Consider the following 16,714-nt stretch of genomic DNA (forward strand, 5'->3'; position numbering starts at 1 on the left):
TTTAATTCTATTTTTGTATTAGTTATTTATACATAAAACATTTTAGAATGTTAAAAACTACCTGATTGACAAGTATTTCTTGTTATCTAGATTGTAAAAAAAATACTTTCAAAAGGTGCGTTAATTAACTGAGCGCCACACTTAACGCGCCCACTATTGTATTGTACGCTACCAGGATTGGCAAACACAGTCCTCATTGCGAAACTAATTTGGGAGGGTAAAATGAAGGGCATAATTGCCCCTTTTGCACTTAACAATTACTATTGTATTGATATTTGCATATAGTTATGTTCCTGTCTATGATATTAAAGCCAATGAGAGGTTCTGATTGTAAAAACGTAAATTGCAAAATGTATGGTAAAGGGCACTGTGATATAATTATGTAACGACCCAAAATATATTTGACCCTTCTTGGAACCGACAGTCGCCAAAAAAAAAACACGTCGCTGTCACTTTAAGAGTAGGGAGGGGCGGAGCTCGACGCTGAACTGCTCAATTTTCAGAAGCAACATCAGATTCACACGCAGAAACAAAACATGAAGCTCTGTGGTCCGTCCAGGAGCTGTGTCACTTCAGTGAAGGACTTCTGCATAACAGGTGTGTGTGTGTGTTATAATACTGACGAGTAGACTAAGCGATTTAAATAGATCCGTGGTTGATTCATGTCTTTATTGGGAGCAGAAACCAGACGCTATCATTTTGTAAATGAGGTAAGCGTCATATAGGCTGCCTTACTTACAAGAGTAGAGGATTGTAGGTCAATGTCAGTGCTAATTTGATATCGGATTTTGACCTGTACTGATAGAGTCCATTCGTGGATTATGACAAATTAAAAATCGCGTCTGAATTGCAATTCAGGATAGGCACGGTACACGCCTGGGCCACGCATTTATTTAAGGCAAGCTGCGAAGTGTAAAAAAAAAAGCAGCCTGTGTTTTTGTACCAAAAAATGTGATTTATACTGTCGCTATATAACATAAACTTATGAGAGTAGGTGCATTTCATTGTAAAAAGATGCAATGTGGCGGAATTACGATTTGAGAGTGTATAGTCACACCACCATAACGGATTGTATTATTGCAGTCACGTCTAACGGTTCTGTGATGTATGGATTATATAATTGTGACAGGGTTCTGGTATTGATGAATACATCATTAAAGCCCTATAGCCAGATTGAACGCAATTGAACTAGTCACAAGCAACCCTTTAACCCTTTCAGTCCTGAATTATTATTGTCAAAATTTGGTTATATAATTGAAAAAGGAACTTTTTTTATTGAGTACACATGAGAACAGAACTATATATATATATTCTTTACAAGCATTTATACACTACCTTAGGCTGAGACCTAGGAGTTCAGTGAGGTTCCAAGGTAAGGCAGGGCCTCAACCACCAAAATGGTAAAATAGAGTAATTACAATATACAACCATCAGGTGGCGCCATACACGATGCTAAAGTTCTACTAGAATTTTGTTCCCTAATATCTCAATGTGTTCTCCTCTTTACAAAAAAGTACTAATGGGTCCAGTACTGCTAAGTTACTACCCCATACTGCTGTGCTAAACGCCAGTAGTCAGCAGTCAAACCCTAAGCAGTAAGTTGTATGGTGCTTCTAAGTAATTACTACTTTTGTGATTTAGTCCCTGGCAGTCTACTCTGCTAAATTAATGTAATTGCTGTAAACACGTGCTGGGGTGTTATATCCAGTAAGAAACCAGTGACTGAGTCATTTTCAGCAGGGCTTCTTCAGTAGGATAGAGGTGAGAGTGTTGGAAGGAGGCTGTGAATCACTACTGACTCATGCATTTGTAATCAGAGTGATGCAGAGCAGAACAGCCTTACTGAACAAGAAGAAAAAATGAAGTCGTACTGGAAAGAGTTTGTCATCCTGTTTGTGGGCTTACACCAAGGCACTGCAGTCTCTCTGATTAACTAGCTATTCATTTTCCTAATGCACCACAAAACTACCAGATAACTATTTTTGCTGTATTTTTACTAGTGCTGCACAAAGTGATTATTCAGATTGAGCTCTGTGCAGAAATACAAGTTGCTCTGCATTAGTTCAGTTTATTTTTATTTTCCTAAAGCTAAAAGTTCATTGAATTGGTCCAAAGTGGCAAATAGGTTTAACAGGCAAAGAAACTGCTGTCTTTGCAGCTAAAAGTCCTTTTGTAGGATTAACAGGTCTTTTATCTTCAGATAAAGTGGAGTGGAGATACAGAAAGATGATTTCTATTGTCAAATTGAAGGCCACAGTTTGCACTGCATAACTTCAAAATGCAAGACAAAAATGCAAACTAAGAATTTGTTTCTCCAGTAAAAATAAAAAAAAGATCTGCCATTGGTGCAAGATGTGAAGATAATACTTTTGTAGCATGCATCGTCATGTTTTCCAAGGTACTAGGTATAAGAATGCAATGTAACTATTGTAAATAACATTGTGGGTATTGAAGCAGGGTCACTGCCTGACTCATTTCTGGTGACACTGTATTCTATTACAGTGTGCACAAGTGGTGATCAGCATGCTTCGCAGGCTCCTACCAGTGCTGAAAGTGTTGCACTGTAATTGGCACTGATCAGACCGCAGCATGTGAATGGAATAGGAAAGGGCTTCTCGTTCTGGGCAGGGAGACAGGCAAGCGGGCTGAGAATCAGGGTAGAGACAGTGGCTGCCTTTGTGCACTGCGGATTTCAATACAGCGGAGCCAAAACTGATTAAATAAGAAAGCAAGCAGCTCCAATACTGGCCTCTGACCTCCTGGATCACCTAGTTTTAAATGTAGAGTCTGTATTACCATAGCTTTACTTAACTGATGGGTCAGTGTTAAGTTGATGGTGCTAAGCACACAACCTGGTGAATAATCCATTGGCCGCCAGGGCTGTGTGATATGGATCATGAATTTAGTTCCTGGGACAATGGCATTTTCTATAGAACAACATAGTCAAAAGGTACCATATCATATTATTCTTTTGGATATAGGGATCACAGACAGTGCTAATCATCAAATCAGCCCTTCAGGCTAAATACCTGTTAGAGGTAGCTAAAGGGGAAAGAGTGATGCGACAGAACAGAACCTCAGAATGGATGCAGACTTGATTAATATGCCATTCATAGCCAGTATTTGTTAGATATGGGTTGAGGATGTGACGGTGCATTTGCATTGCTTTCCCTTCCTGTCTCCGGCACTCGGGGTGCTTGTCTTGTCAGGGGTGTAGACTGGAACAAGGCTGTCCGTGATGAGGACTGAGGGAGGTGGGACTAGCTGAAAAGGGCAAGAGTGACAAGTCTGCTGAGCGAATGAGGGGCCATGGACCGTAACCCACAGCGACAGGAGAGGCACAAGAGCTATTTCAACAACGTCAAGTCAAGGTAAATCAGGGCAAACCAATGGAAAACTAAAATATAATCATGGGAAAAGCATAATTACTGGAACTGAGGATCTACTGTGTTCTGTTTTATTTATTTATTTCATTTTATTTTCCTCACAAACTGAAGTGAATTTTACACCAGAGAAAACCTGAAGGCAAGGAATTTCTATCAACAATATAACAACTGCACAGTGTACTTCAGCAGCAATCTGAAAAGTTAAAGACGAACTGAAAACAGCAGCACATGAGCTGCTGTAGCCTGTAAATCTGAGCTGCATTCTGCACTGAGTGCAGCCCTGTCATCTCAACAGACTTCACAAGCATGCCAGAGAACACACAGCTGTTCCTTTGTTAGCAGTAATGATGGCTAGTATTGGCGAGTCAATGAAATTTAACACCACCGGAGTGATTGTCTGTACTGGCTGCTACTTCTACTTAGCTCTCAGTTCTGTCTTAAATAATTTAAGATGTATTTCATTTAATTACAGTTCTAATTGTCAGCTGAGACTGAATTCATTTAGTCTGCTTCAAAGATACTACCACTGTGCAAAATGAATAGGCATCGTTTTTACATTACAGTTATTAACATAAAACAAATTGCGAATATACACAGTAGTATGCCTTCACACAACAGAAAACATTTCAAAACCTTGTAAATCTCATGATTTGCTTATTATATGGGTGTAGTTAGCTTTAGAACAAACAGGCCTCACAATACCATCTAACCACTATTGCATTTCTAATGGTTACCTGGCTTTACCAGACCTCTCTGGGCTCTGCAATGCTTGACTATGCTTGACCAGACCTCTCTGGGCTCTGCAATGCTTGACTATGCTTTACCAGACCTCTCTGGGCTCTGCAGTGCTTGACTATGCTTTACCAGACCTCTCTGGGCTCTGCAATGCTTGACTATGCTTGACCAGACCTCTCTGGGCCCTGCAATGCTTGACTATGCTTTACCAGACCTCTCTGGGCTCTGCAGTGCTTGACTATGCTTTACCAGACCTCTCTGGGCTCTGCAATGCTTGACTATGCTTGACCAGACCTCTCTGGGCTCTGCAATGCTTGATTATGCTTTACCAACTAAAAATAGGCTTCTAAGAATCAGATGGTGACTGTGTGGTTTCAGTTTACTTATGGGTATAGAAAGGGGAACTTCAGCAGACAGGTTGATGTTATTGGAATCATATTAACAGTGGCCTTACCAACTAGACCTCCAAAAGAGCACGCAACCATGTGGGCTGTAATTTAAAAACTGGGCTTGTTTAGTTGCCTGCTGGAAATATTTCAATACACTGCAAGGTATGCTTTATTTTTTCTTGTGTGTTTATTTTAATCAAAGACAAATCCACAGTCATGTGGGTTCACTGTTTGTTTGTTTGTTTGTTTTAGGACCCCTTAGCATATCCCAAACTTAACAGTGTTCACGGCTGCTGAGTCTTTTCAGCGGTGTTGAAATTGAAGTCAAGGTGAAAACCTACCACGTTACGTTTAAAAAGACCTCCGTTTCATCTTACCTTTACACCACACGCTCGTGCTGAACGAACCGCTTCTTCGATTATTTGGATTGCTCTCGCTACAGAAATCAGGTGCTGACAATCAGGTGAGGGTTTGTGACGATTGCTGTGGAGGACAGCACTCCACACAGATCCAAGCAGTGTTTGCACTTTGAATGGTACATTAGCCCAGTGAACAACAATGACCATCACCCGTGGAGAGCTTGATCCGAATAATCGGATAAGCAGTTTGTGCAGCACTGCCACACACAGTGGCGATAATGAATGGAGATCTTGGCGGAAGCTTTGATGAACAGGTGCATCTCAAGAGAATGCCTACTTCTGTTCATTTTGAAGCTTACTGCACTGCCTTTTTATATGCTTCTTGTGAACTTGTATAACTATTCATGCCAGTAATAATAATAATAATAATAATAATAACAACACAACATATTCAGAAACTATCATACTTTGTAGCAGGAATATACTGTTCAAGAAAAAATATTTTCTATTATGGATGTTTTTCATTATGCATTATAACCTTCAAATGCTTAGAAACTCATTATCGCCCCGTCAAGGTTCTAATGTGGACGTGACTTTTAAAATCTATAAAGCTGAAAAGGCAAGCATTTTTTTAATGTATCGAGCTGTCAAAGCTAAGTGCAGATAATGGCAGAGAAGTGGTCTAGCAGATTGAATATTCTACCGTCATTCACCAAGACTGAACAAGCTCTGCAGTGCTATTGTGTGTGTGTGTGTGTGTGTGTGTGTGTGTGTGTGTGTGTGTGTGTGTGTTTAAGGTAAGGTGGAGGACAGATTTTCTCATGGGAGTGAGCAAAGCTGCATTTGTTATGTTGAAAGCAAGCAAGCAAGCAAGCAAGCAGCGGTAAGAAAAAAAGAACAGCATCCTCTACGAACTAGCCAGCCCATCTCTTCCGTGACGGAAATGTATGTACTGTGCACTTGCATTTTGCTAGATGGCATTTGCTTGTTTTGTACGTGGGCAGCTCAGTCCACACAGCTGCTTTTAATATGGCGTATTGGTTCCAAGTGTATTGCAAATGAAATGAATGGTAACAGAGTTAGTGCTGGTTGCTGGTGGTGGTGAAATGAGATTGCTTTAGTTTTCTGCTTGCACTCTCTGTAGGGTACGTGCAAGTGCATGTAAAGGATCTGGCATTACGGATGCTGCTGTAGCATGCATGCTTGGGGAGACTAGGGATCAATTCAGTGTTCCAGAACAGGCTGTGGGGTTTACAACAAAGCACTTTGGAACGCCTGAGGGAGTTCTATTTTTTAAGCCGGGTTCTTAAAGAGAATTCAGTAATCAACTCTGGGGCTTTGTACTGTACATAAAAGCATTTCTGGAATCTGTACTTGTTTTCCTGCCTGAACACCATCAGAATGTAAATATGCAGGGGCTGTCTTGGGCCCATTCTAGAAAAGGCAAGAGCAACAGATCTGGCTGTGGTTGAAAGAGGACACCCTGTGATTTCAGGTAGGAGGCCGGGAGTGATGTCATTCTGACAGCCTTCTGTTCTGTGTCTTTTTAGCAGTGTTAAAAGCAAAGAACTGAACTGAAGCATGCATTTATTTTTAGATTTATCGTTGTATATTAAAAGAAAAAATGCTGTAGTGATTATGTTTGCCTTCTAAATGAAAAGTTTCAGGTCAAGGCTCCGAAACGTTTGACTTTAGAAGGCCTTAAGGGGGTCAGGTGGGGTTCTTTAATGTGTAACACAGGAAGTGAATGGGCAGAAGAAAACAACTGAAATTCTGGAAAGTTCTATTTTGTAAAGCATATTGATTTATTTATTGTAAGAAGTGGTATTTTACTGTTGTGATGAGAGGCAGGTTTATTAATTCTTATGACTATATATATTCATATTTGCTTTTATTTCCCCTTTTCCCTCAGTTAAAGGACAGCCATACAAACAGTTTTTTTTTATTCAGAAACATTTTTAAATAGCTCATAACTCGTAAAATGTCATCTCGCCAACTATAGTTTGGTCTAAAATCCAACTAGTGGTTACAGCAGAACTGAACTGACACCCAGACATGCCAAGTCTCACTCATTGTAGGAACTTTTCAGTCTCAATTGTAGCACTGTCACTCCTTAAAGAAAGGAAATGTTAAAGCTCTTTAATGCTATATAACAAATCTCACTTCTAGGCTAGGCAAGTTGAACAGCACCCCGCAGATAGCTGACTGCCCCTCCAGCCCCTCAGACCAGCCTCCGAGCAGCCAGCAGAGAGGGGAGGACAGCGACCCCTGTTGGACACCGCCAAGCAACCCCAACAGGAGCGGCCTTCACACCAGACCCATCCGCCACCCGGAGCTCCGCAAGTACTACTTAATGGGTAAAGTCAGCTGCATTTAAACTGAGTGGGAAAGAAATTGGAGAATGAAATAGCTGGGGATTCCACAGGGAGCGTCGCATAGGCTCTGACGCCTCCATGGGCTAGGGAGGCAAAATCGGCAGGCAGTGTTTCTCCTGCAGTGTACCTTACTGTAGGAGAAACTCAAGGGCTGGCCTTGGTCTTCCAGGGGCCGGTTTAACTGGGCGAGGTGCTAGTGGTTCTAGTTTTATAAGTGCTAACCCAGGTTTTATAATATAAAACCTGGGTTAGCACTGCTTTACACAGGCTGGACCCTGGAACAGACACTGAGAGGGTTTTGCTCTAGTGTGCAGCACTGTGAGGCTGATCGAAGGAGCCCGGTTGTGTTTGTATCAAGGCCTGTGTCTTTCACAATCTTGTACATTGACACAGCAGAGCCATTGTTCCACCTTGGTCGTCTCGGCTCTGATTCAGAAACAGCTTTGGAGTTCCGGTCTCTTAACCGTGCTCTGACAGGATTGAGTTACATGAGATGTATTTTGCCGAAATCAGCCCTCATACATGTGCTGTCTAGCTGGGCGTGACGGACACAGGGAGATGCAGTCTTGTTATGTGACAGAATGCATGTCTGACATTCCATTTGCATAACTTGTGAGGGATGGTGCATTTACAAAAAGTGTAAACTAGTACATATTGCAGGTGTTTCCTTGTTTTATTTATATATATATATATATATATATATATATATATATATAAAATGTTTTTTTTTTTTTAATTTGCTGAAGATACAGGAAGTATATAAACCATATGTGCTAATATTTAACTGTTTCTGATTGCACAATAATCTAATAAAAAACATCCACAACTTCAGAACACTCAATCAGAATTCAAAGATAGAAGCAGACAACATTTTGGCTAGTGCCCTCTTCAGGACAAGAAATGTTTGTCTGCTTGACAAGTTTTAATTTTTTATGACAAGGACACTTATGTGCTCCCCTTTAACTGAATTACTTGTGCTGAAGTGTGCTTCTGAATAGAACAATTGCATTACAAGGCTTACAAAAAGCCAGTCCTCTGAACTCGCAGTTTAAAGGAACCATTCCTTTTTATTTCTTTAGATTCCATTCCACTGCAAGAAGAAACAAAGGCTAAAGGCACAGTTTGGGATCAGCCTCACGGAACAGTTGAATACACAGTGAGTGCTGTGGATATTACAGGATTAGTGTTGATTTCCACCAGTCTGTGTCGCTCTAATGTGCCTCCTGTCTTAAAATACTCCAGCAACACCCCTTGGGATTATTTTATTTTTATAATTCCACAATCTGTTTAGCAGAAGATCTTTCCTGAAACACAAACATTTTATTGGCTATCTGCATGCCATAGTGTGCAAATCAACCCTCTTGTTATTTTCAAAACTTCAATTGTCATAGAATTACATAACGGTACTAAAAGAAACGTATACCATTCCTTGACAAAACATTTTGAAATCTTTCTCAGTGTTTTCAATGTAGAATTTTGGTATTAATGCAGATACTATCGTTGAGTGGTTTATAGGCATTGATGAAATATAAATGTATATGATTGTGAAGGATGAGGACTAGCGATAGCTGTCAAGCCCTGCAGTCGTGTACGGTATGTCCTGAGTGTTTGTTCTGCTCCCAGGTGCATTCCAAGGACACTCTGTTCAGTGTAGCGTCCCAGTTCCACACCACCCCAAGCCAGCTGATGAAATGGAACCGACTGTACACTCAAACACTGCTGCCAGGACAGGTACTGTGCGGGGTCTTTATGTTTTAAATTGCAGGGGTACAGGCCAGTGCACCATGTGATTCCTGTTTCTCAAAACGTTGTGCTCCAGTGTGCAATTTGAACCTTTTTTTTTTTTTGTGAAAAGGAAAATTAAACTGATGTTTGATTGCAGACTTGTAGTATGTCTCTGTAATGCCCTGGCGCTAGATACAACTACATTGTCCTGGTTTTTAACCCTGCGGCTTGTAAGCGCTTAGTACAGCAGACTCACTGACCCAGTATCCACACCGTGCTCTATCATAAAGAATTACTGGCTGATCGCAGAGTTACCAGACGGGTGAATTGACCAGCACATTTATAAAACACATTTTAAAATAACTCTAGAAATATCGAAGGGCATATTACAGTTATAAAAATGTAATTTATAAAAACATAATTTCCAGTGACAACACAGGGATATAGTTGAGGCCACTTATCATTTAATACCACATATCCAATTTTCATATTCTGTGCTATTATATACAGTGTTGTAAGTCATGGTTGTCAACTTTTTTGTCATACTGATAGGTCTAATATTGAATTTACAGCCATGCCAGAGCTCCCTTATGCTTGGAGCTCTGGCTTCCTCTGATGCAGGTCTCTTTGCTTGTCTCACAGCGGCTGTATGTTCCCGCTCTGAAGCTGCCGTCGCCTCAGGGTGCTGCGTCTCTTCCTCCTGGTGATCGAGCCCCTGACAGCCCCACTTCGTGTCCTCCCAGCAGCCCTCTGACTCCTTCCCTAGATGCGGAATATGACAAGCTGTTGGTAAGAAGAGCTGGCTGCTAGGGCAAGGGGGTTCCATGCATTGTGTAGGGTTTTCTCTCACTGTTTACATGAGCTGTGACCTGGTCAGAATTAATGACCCTGCTTCAGTCATATAGACATCCTGAAGAGTTAGGAAAAGAAGCAAAAAAGCCCCCAGACATATTTACCACTAAACACATTTTTTTTTTTTCTGTTTGAAATTTCTCTGTTTCCAAAGATTTTGTTTCAGCAATAGAAATATGATGGTTCGTCTGATTTTAAAGTATAGCGGTGAGTCTAGCCCGGTTGTGTTGGCCTATTGTGAAAATTGGTCTCCAGGGACTTTGCATTGACACGCCGGTGCTCCCAAGGTTCCAGACTGTCTTTTTGTGTGCAGGACGTGGAGGCAGTCCCAATGCCTGATGGACAGCTCTGTCTGCTGGCCCTGCCCCCAGAGTGCTCTGCCGCCCAGGAGGAGGAGCCTGTCGCCGTGCGCTACCTGAAGCTGTGCTGCCGCTACATCACCGACAGGAAGGTCAGACCGCTCCCTGTGTGGTCATTTTGAAAGCTTGCTTCAGAAATTGCGATTTGTATAGCGCATATAAAGTATTCTTTTAATGTTAGTATCTTTTTTATTGGCTGGCGTTGGATAAATACATTGAGTGGTGCCCATAAGTGTTGACACATTTGTTTTCAAATATAATTTTGCTGCCATTGCCATGGTTTTACTTCCTGTGTAACTGATTGGTTCTGATTCTGGGTTCCAGGGCGTGGTCACAGGGATCCTGCTCGTCACGCCCAATAAGATTTTCTTCGACCCCTACAAGTCCCACCCCCTGGTGCTCGAGCACGGCTGTGAGGAGTACCTGCTGTCCTGTGCCATCGACAGCCTCGTCTCGGTCTCCTTCTTCAGCGATATCTCTGGGGTGCACTTCACCAGAGCCTCCCCACTGTGAGTGCAGCTTCCCTGGGGGACAGGACAGGCTTCCCTCTCACCAAGCGCTCCATACCATACTAGAGGGTCCTGCCAGCATCTGCATTAAACGCAGAACACCTGTTGCATTTCTTAGGTTTATTAAGGGCAGAGTGTTGGTTACTCTGTGGTGTATCAGCTGTACCCCCTTATAAAAGTTACTCGCAGTAAAAGCATAGCAAAATGTGAAAAGTATAGTAAAAGCATGGTTACACATAGGTAAGCACTGTAAAGCCCAGAGAGGTAAGGTAAAGCATATTCAAAAACATGGTAGACTATGGTTAATGCATAGTATAACTATGGGAAAAGAGTGGGAACACTGCAAAATACCATGCAAAAATACCATGGTCAGCTTTTATAAGCGCTCTATTGAGTCCACAGGGGTGTTTGTAACTTTTCAGTGCCTAGGATGTAATGACTGAAACAGAAAATGATAAGTTTTATTTTAAACGCATCAGCTAAGATAACTGATATTTTAGACCAAGTTTATCTTTAAGTGGGATGGCTTAACACTGTTTTTTTTTTTTTTTAATATATTTTATTCAAAACACGTTTTGAACATGTTGATAGTAAGATGTGATTGAATACTTGCTTTGCATGCTAATCATCTTCTTGTATGTTTCTTTAACAATATTGAATCATTTTTCACATAAAAACAAAAGAACATTTTCTGTTTTGGTTTTGTGAGATTTGTAGAACAAGTGGAACTGGAGTTAATTTGCCAGCTCCGCACTAAACTGAATATGTCTTCTGTAAATGTTGTCTACACAGGGCGAGAAATAAGAAGGTCAAAAAACCCAAAGCACTAAACCTGGAGTCGCTCAAACGTGGAGTGAGGCCTAGTCCTGGGATTAAATCAGCCTCGCCTTCAGACCCCCAGCAGGACACGGGCAGCATCCTGCCCACATCTCCCCCTCCACCAGACAGCTGCTTGAGTTCGCTTTTAGGCCGGAAGCTGACGGTTGAAGACAAAAACATCTGGCAGGAGTGTTTAACAGGTCCCCAGGAAACCCTGGCTCATTCTCAAACAGCATGGGCCGCCATGGACTCTGGTCAAGGTAAAAAAACGCATTTAACATTTACATACTGTAGTAAAGACAAATTGATATTGTAATACAGTTCACCCTCCAAGTTGGTTAATTCACTGTTTTCTTCCTCAAAGGCCAGGGCGGCAGGCTGGGGGAGTTTCGAGGCAGAGAGAACCTGGAGGAGGGGTATGTCAATGTGGGAGCAGGAGTCCTGGGCAGTGCTGCCACCTTCTGCTGTGGAGGTGGTGGAGCAGAGTGGTCAGGAAAAGGCATCCGTATGGAAAAGGTGAAAGCTGGAGTAAATGAAAAGGAGAACGCACTGCTGGACAAACAGTTCAAAAGAGGTATAGCTCAAAATTGAATTGATCTGTGAGTGTTATGCATTGCTACAGGTAACTCTGTGCAGTAACTGAAGAGAGAGATACTAACTACAACTAGTTTAAAAGTAATCACCCCTATTTAAAATGGACCATAATATATTAAATCACTATTGCAGTTTGCATTACTATATATTTGTGACTTCAAAAGTACACAGACATACAGGAAATCCGGTTCCTATTCACAAAACAGGGGGGTCCTGTAACGCTTTAAAACAGGGCTTTGAAAAATGACCATAAACTAACAAACCCGAAAACAAACAAAAGGTTTCATGAACTACAAACTTGATTTAATTGAGGACGTTTTGTAAATCTGGACCACAGAACCACAACTAGAGGGTTACCTGGATCATTACGCAGGTAGGGAATACCCTTCATATAGCTACCATAGCACAGCTTGTGCCAGTGTATCTGTAACAGTGATTATGAAGAAGTACCTTTCACCACACTGTCAATAGGTTCTGAACTAAAAGTATAAGAAAGTCAAGCAGGCCAGTGTTACTGATATGTAACCCTTTGTTTCTCCCAGTGATAAGAAGCCCCTTCTTTGTAACCTCCCCAGGTCCTTCCAAGCAACCTGCTGCCCTCTCTGCTCTGAGGTTCCTTCGGCTGAGGCTCCAGGTCCCCTTGAAGAGAAAATCTGTCTTCTCTCCGGAGCACAGGGCTGACAAGAGACAGCAGAGCCGAGACGTCTGGTTCACCCTCACTCAGGACAAGTACGCCCTGGGGATAGTGATACCACTGCAGCTAAATAATAATAATAATAATAACAACATGTCTTCTAATAGACATTAAATACAGAAAACAAAATAAAACCCTCCAAGCAGGCAAGCAGTCGTTGTCTTGTATAGTAACTCGATTATTCAGCCTGCCCTGCTGGCTTGCTGCCTGTTTTCTACCCTTGGACCATTTGCTTACTAAATATCCGTTTTAGTGTCCGTTTTAAAATGCATGCTAATGATTCAGGAAATGTGTTACCTGTTTTACCCCGTACTTACTCAGCATCTTTGTATCCATTTTTAAATATATGTGAATGATTTCAAGCAAGTGGTAGAACGTACGTGTTTTATAACACCATGCAGACACTAGATCAGTTGGCTGCAGAGCCATGTATTATAGAGTAGGTGCCTCGACTTCTTTTGCAAAGCACAGTGCAGGTAATGTTTCTGTATAAGATGATGGCTGTAGAGACCATGATTCCAGTTCTGGTCTGTATGTGTTATTGCCTGTGTTTTTTCTGGCAGGTCGGATGAGCTGTATGCCTATCTGAGTTACTGGAGGCCTGACCTGTACATCATGGAGGGGGGCGGGGAAGAGGAAGAGGAGGAGTTTGTACTGGTGGATGATGAGGAGGAAATCTCCCCGACTGAGAACCACAGCGCTCCCCATGTGGTGGAGGACTGGGAGGTGAGGTGTTGACAGATCATTCAATACTTGGATTCCATTAAAAAGGACAGCATGCCTTTAAGACCTGCTTTATTAGCCAGTTTTATGACACTGTTCAATCAAACGCACCAATATGAAACTACTTTAAAAAAAGACTCCAGGCACGTGCACAGCAATGCAGCATCAGTGGAATGAAGGTGCCCCTCTTTTCTGTCCAGATCATCTCTGTGGATGACGGTGGAGGGGAGCAGGCCAAAGAGCCGGAGGCCCTGACGGATATCCTGGAGCAGTCAAACATCATGGAGGAGAGTCACATCCGAGAGGTGAGGAGTGAGGCAGTCCCGCAGACGTGTGTCTGCACACGGGCCACACTAAACCAGAAGCATCGTCCCATTGGGATGAAACATGGTATGGAAAATCATTAAGTTTGTGAACATCCTATCCATGTAGCAGCAAGCTGTCGCTATGAGATGTTTTGGGTTTTTTTTTCAGAAAGGAAAAATGCACCCAATAATGTTGCCAGAAATAAACAACTTGGCAAATGAATGTAGTTTCGTATTCTGTTTAGAATTTGGGAAAACAGTTTTGGAGTATATCGCTTTGAGAATTTTCTCCAATCAGTGATATGCAAGCAACCCAGAAATAATGCAGGCAAATCATGGGACAAGCTAAAACAAAGTTCTTGAAGCTGTTGATGAATTTCCTGTTACTGTAAGATATTAGTTTCATGGATTGTGGTTCTGTCATAACTACGATTTTGAACCATAGCGAACAGCACAGCCTTCAAGATGAGATCAATTAAATGCATTAGTTTGAAGTGCCTTGTGTTTTTGTTGCCCCACACAGCTCTCCAGCCACCTTCCCCTGAGGATCCTGATCCACTCCTGGCAGTTAGCGTACAGCACCTCCCTGCACGGCTCCAGCCTGAAGACTCTCTACAGGAAGCTGTCACAGAGAGAGTCCCCAGCACTGCTGGTGATAAAGGACTTCCACAACCAGGTACCAGAGACACAGAGCAAGCTCAGTCTATGAAAGCAATGAAAGATACTGGGGGAAAAACAATAGCCTCAACTTTGCCAACTATTAGGATATATTGTTTTTTGTTTTAGATTTTTGGATGCTTCGTCTCCCACCCTTTGAGGCTCAGCGACTCATTCTATGGAACGGGAGAAACATTCTTGTTCACTTTCTACCCGGAGTTTAAGGTAAATATGACTGGAGCAGCGCCCGCTTTGTGATTCTCAAAGCACCAGAGCCAGAGTGTTGCATGAACAAGTATGAAACAGTCGTAGGCATCTCCATGTCATAACAGCCTCAGTAAGGTGTAGGTCCACTATTGGGCACAACTGTTTAAATTGCACAGAGAGAGATAGGGGGTGGAAACCTGCTGTCATGCTCTTCAGAATGGCTCATAGATCAGCCAGGTCCTCAAGTACCACCAACAAGCCCAAAGTTTTCTATCAACCAGTTCTCATCTTTTACTTTTTTTTCCAATTTGTATAGCAGTCCAGTGATGAACGTAGACTCTCGAGCAATTAGGAGCTACACCCTGTTTAAAGTGTCATAGACTGCAAATGAGGTATTTTGTGCACTGGAAAACAATGCATACTAAAAAAGTATTGAATCCCTGCTTGGAACTAACCAAGCAAATAATCACCCACTGTTAGCCTTCTATTGGAGTCTGTGGGATTCAGCTTGTATGTGTTACAGATTACATAGCAGGTATTCAGATTGCATAACAAATGAATGAGGCATGTGAGGGCTAGCCCATATACACAATGATACACACTGAATATGGATCTCTGTGTGGAGAGGCAGTGTGGCTGTGGAGGTGTAATATCCTGCATCAGGATGAAAACTGAGCTGGAGAAACAATCCGTTCAATGTCTGAAGAGAGCCTGTGAATATGATGTAATGGCATGTGTGGCTATTCAGTGTTCTCTCTAGTGCAGAATGTGTGCTATTGAGCAAAAGCTAAGCTTCAGCTATTGGTTCTTGTATCTGCAGTGTTTCCATTGGACGGGAGCGAATTCCTTCTTCATTAAAGGCGATTTGGATTCTGTTGCAATTGGTGGAGGAAGGTAAGGGCGTATCTTCAACCAACTACACCACTTTTTCATAGCCTGTATGTTTATAAATAAGTAAGACCTTAAAACACATTTGAATATCCTCTCGTGTTTTTCTTGCAAGTCTGCATTGCAGTTTGCTGAAGTCTTACAGTCACTAGAGTGAAGCCGATGTATGTATGAAGAGTTTTTCATTTGTATTTGTACTCCTGGTTCAGAGGGAAGTACGTAAGTCACAGTACTAGAAGCTCTGAAGCACAGATGTGCAGAGAGAGGTCTAACCCTTCTCCTTCTCTGTCCCAGTGGTCATTTTGGGCTGTGGCTGGATGAGAACCTCTACCTGGGGCGGAGCAGTCCCTGCAGCACCTTCGACAACGACACCTTGTCGGAGACGGCAGACTTCCGAGTGCTGGAGCTGGAGGTGTGGAACTTCTACTAGCAACACTCTTGCGAAAAACAATCCGGGGTTTACTGGACACAAGAAGTCCATCCTGCTGGACCACCCACAGCACTGCAGTGAACATCCCTTTCACAGTATAACCAAACTAGTTAACTAAATTAATACTGCAGCGTGAACAAGCTTCCACTGGAGTCGCCTGGAAGGAGAGCCAAGGAGAATACCAGAGCCAAGACTTGGGGATCATGCTGTGTACTGGACTAGAATATTCCCATGGGGCTACTGCAGCGGGGCGATAGAATGGGGTTCTTTTCTAGAATTGTGCTGCACACTCATGACACATCTGCCACTCTTGTCAAAGATACTGCTTCCATACCCTGGGAGAGTACTTGCTTCACTTAGCTTCTGACTGCACTTGCTGTTGTTAACACATGTTGATTATTGTGTACTGAAGGGTCCTGTCAACCCACTATGATTAAAGCTGCAGCATTCGTTCATTTATGTTCTGCGTGGACCGTACAGTACGTCCCATTTTAGAGCGAATTTGTTGCCAAGCTGTTTGTGTGTATTACATTAGTTTGATTCAGACAATGGGGTTTTAAAAACCCTCAGTCTTACTTTTCAGGCACTGTTGTATAATATTTATTTGTATGATTTTTAGATCTTTCTACTTTTAACAATAAACTGCGCACAGTTAAAACTGCTCAAGCATGAATATCATCGTGTATAAATAAAATGCCTAAATGATTT

At 42.1% G+C, this 16,714-nt stretch overlaps 1 protein-coding gene across 7 annotated transcripts; it reads left to right on the forward strand.

Annotated features, from left to right (window-relative positions):
• The first annotated feature begins 311 nt into the window (after positions 1 to 311).
• LOC117413001 (nuclear receptor coactivator 7-like) lies at positions 312 to 16,713 on the forward strand. 7 transcript variants are annotated; one of them, XM_058997591.1, is made up of 18 exons: positions 312 to 597; positions 3,210 to 3,371; positions 7,039 to 7,226; positions 8,324 to 8,400; positions 8,868 to 8,975; positions 9,612 to 9,621; positions 9,664 to 9,758; positions 10,135 to 10,272; positions 10,505 to 10,689; positions 11,482 to 11,768; positions 11,873 to 12,082; positions 12,645 to 12,831; positions 13,360 to 13,522; positions 13,720 to 13,824; positions 14,348 to 14,500; positions 14,611 to 14,706; positions 15,509 to 15,582; positions 15,871 to 16,713. In XM_058997591.1, exons 2-18 carry the CDS (start codon positions 3,310 to 3,312, stop codon positions 16,004 to 16,006), a joined length of 2,274 nt encoding a protein of 757 aa, XP_058853574.1. In that variant the 5' UTR covers positions 312 to 597; positions 3,210 to 3,309; the 3' UTR covers positions 16,007 to 16,713. The 7 variants fall into 7 exon arrangements, with proteins under 7 accessions (XP_058853574.1, XP_034764546.2, XP_034764548.2 ...); XM_034908655.2 differs by having other exon boundaries at positions 315 to 597; positions 9,612 to 9,758; XM_034908657.2 differs by having other exon boundaries at positions 315 to 597; positions 3,218 to 3,371; positions 9,612 to 9,758.
• The last annotated feature ends 1 nt before the right edge of the window (position 16,714 follows it).

This window comes from Acipenser ruthenus, chromosome 23 (genome assembly GCF_902713425.1).
Source record: "Acipenser ruthenus chromosome 23, fAciRut3.2 maternal haplotype, whole genome shotgun sequence".
Classification (NCBI taxonomy): domain Eukaryota; kingdom Metazoa; phylum Chordata; class Actinopteri; order Acipenseriformes; family Acipenseridae; genus Acipenser; species Acipenser ruthenus.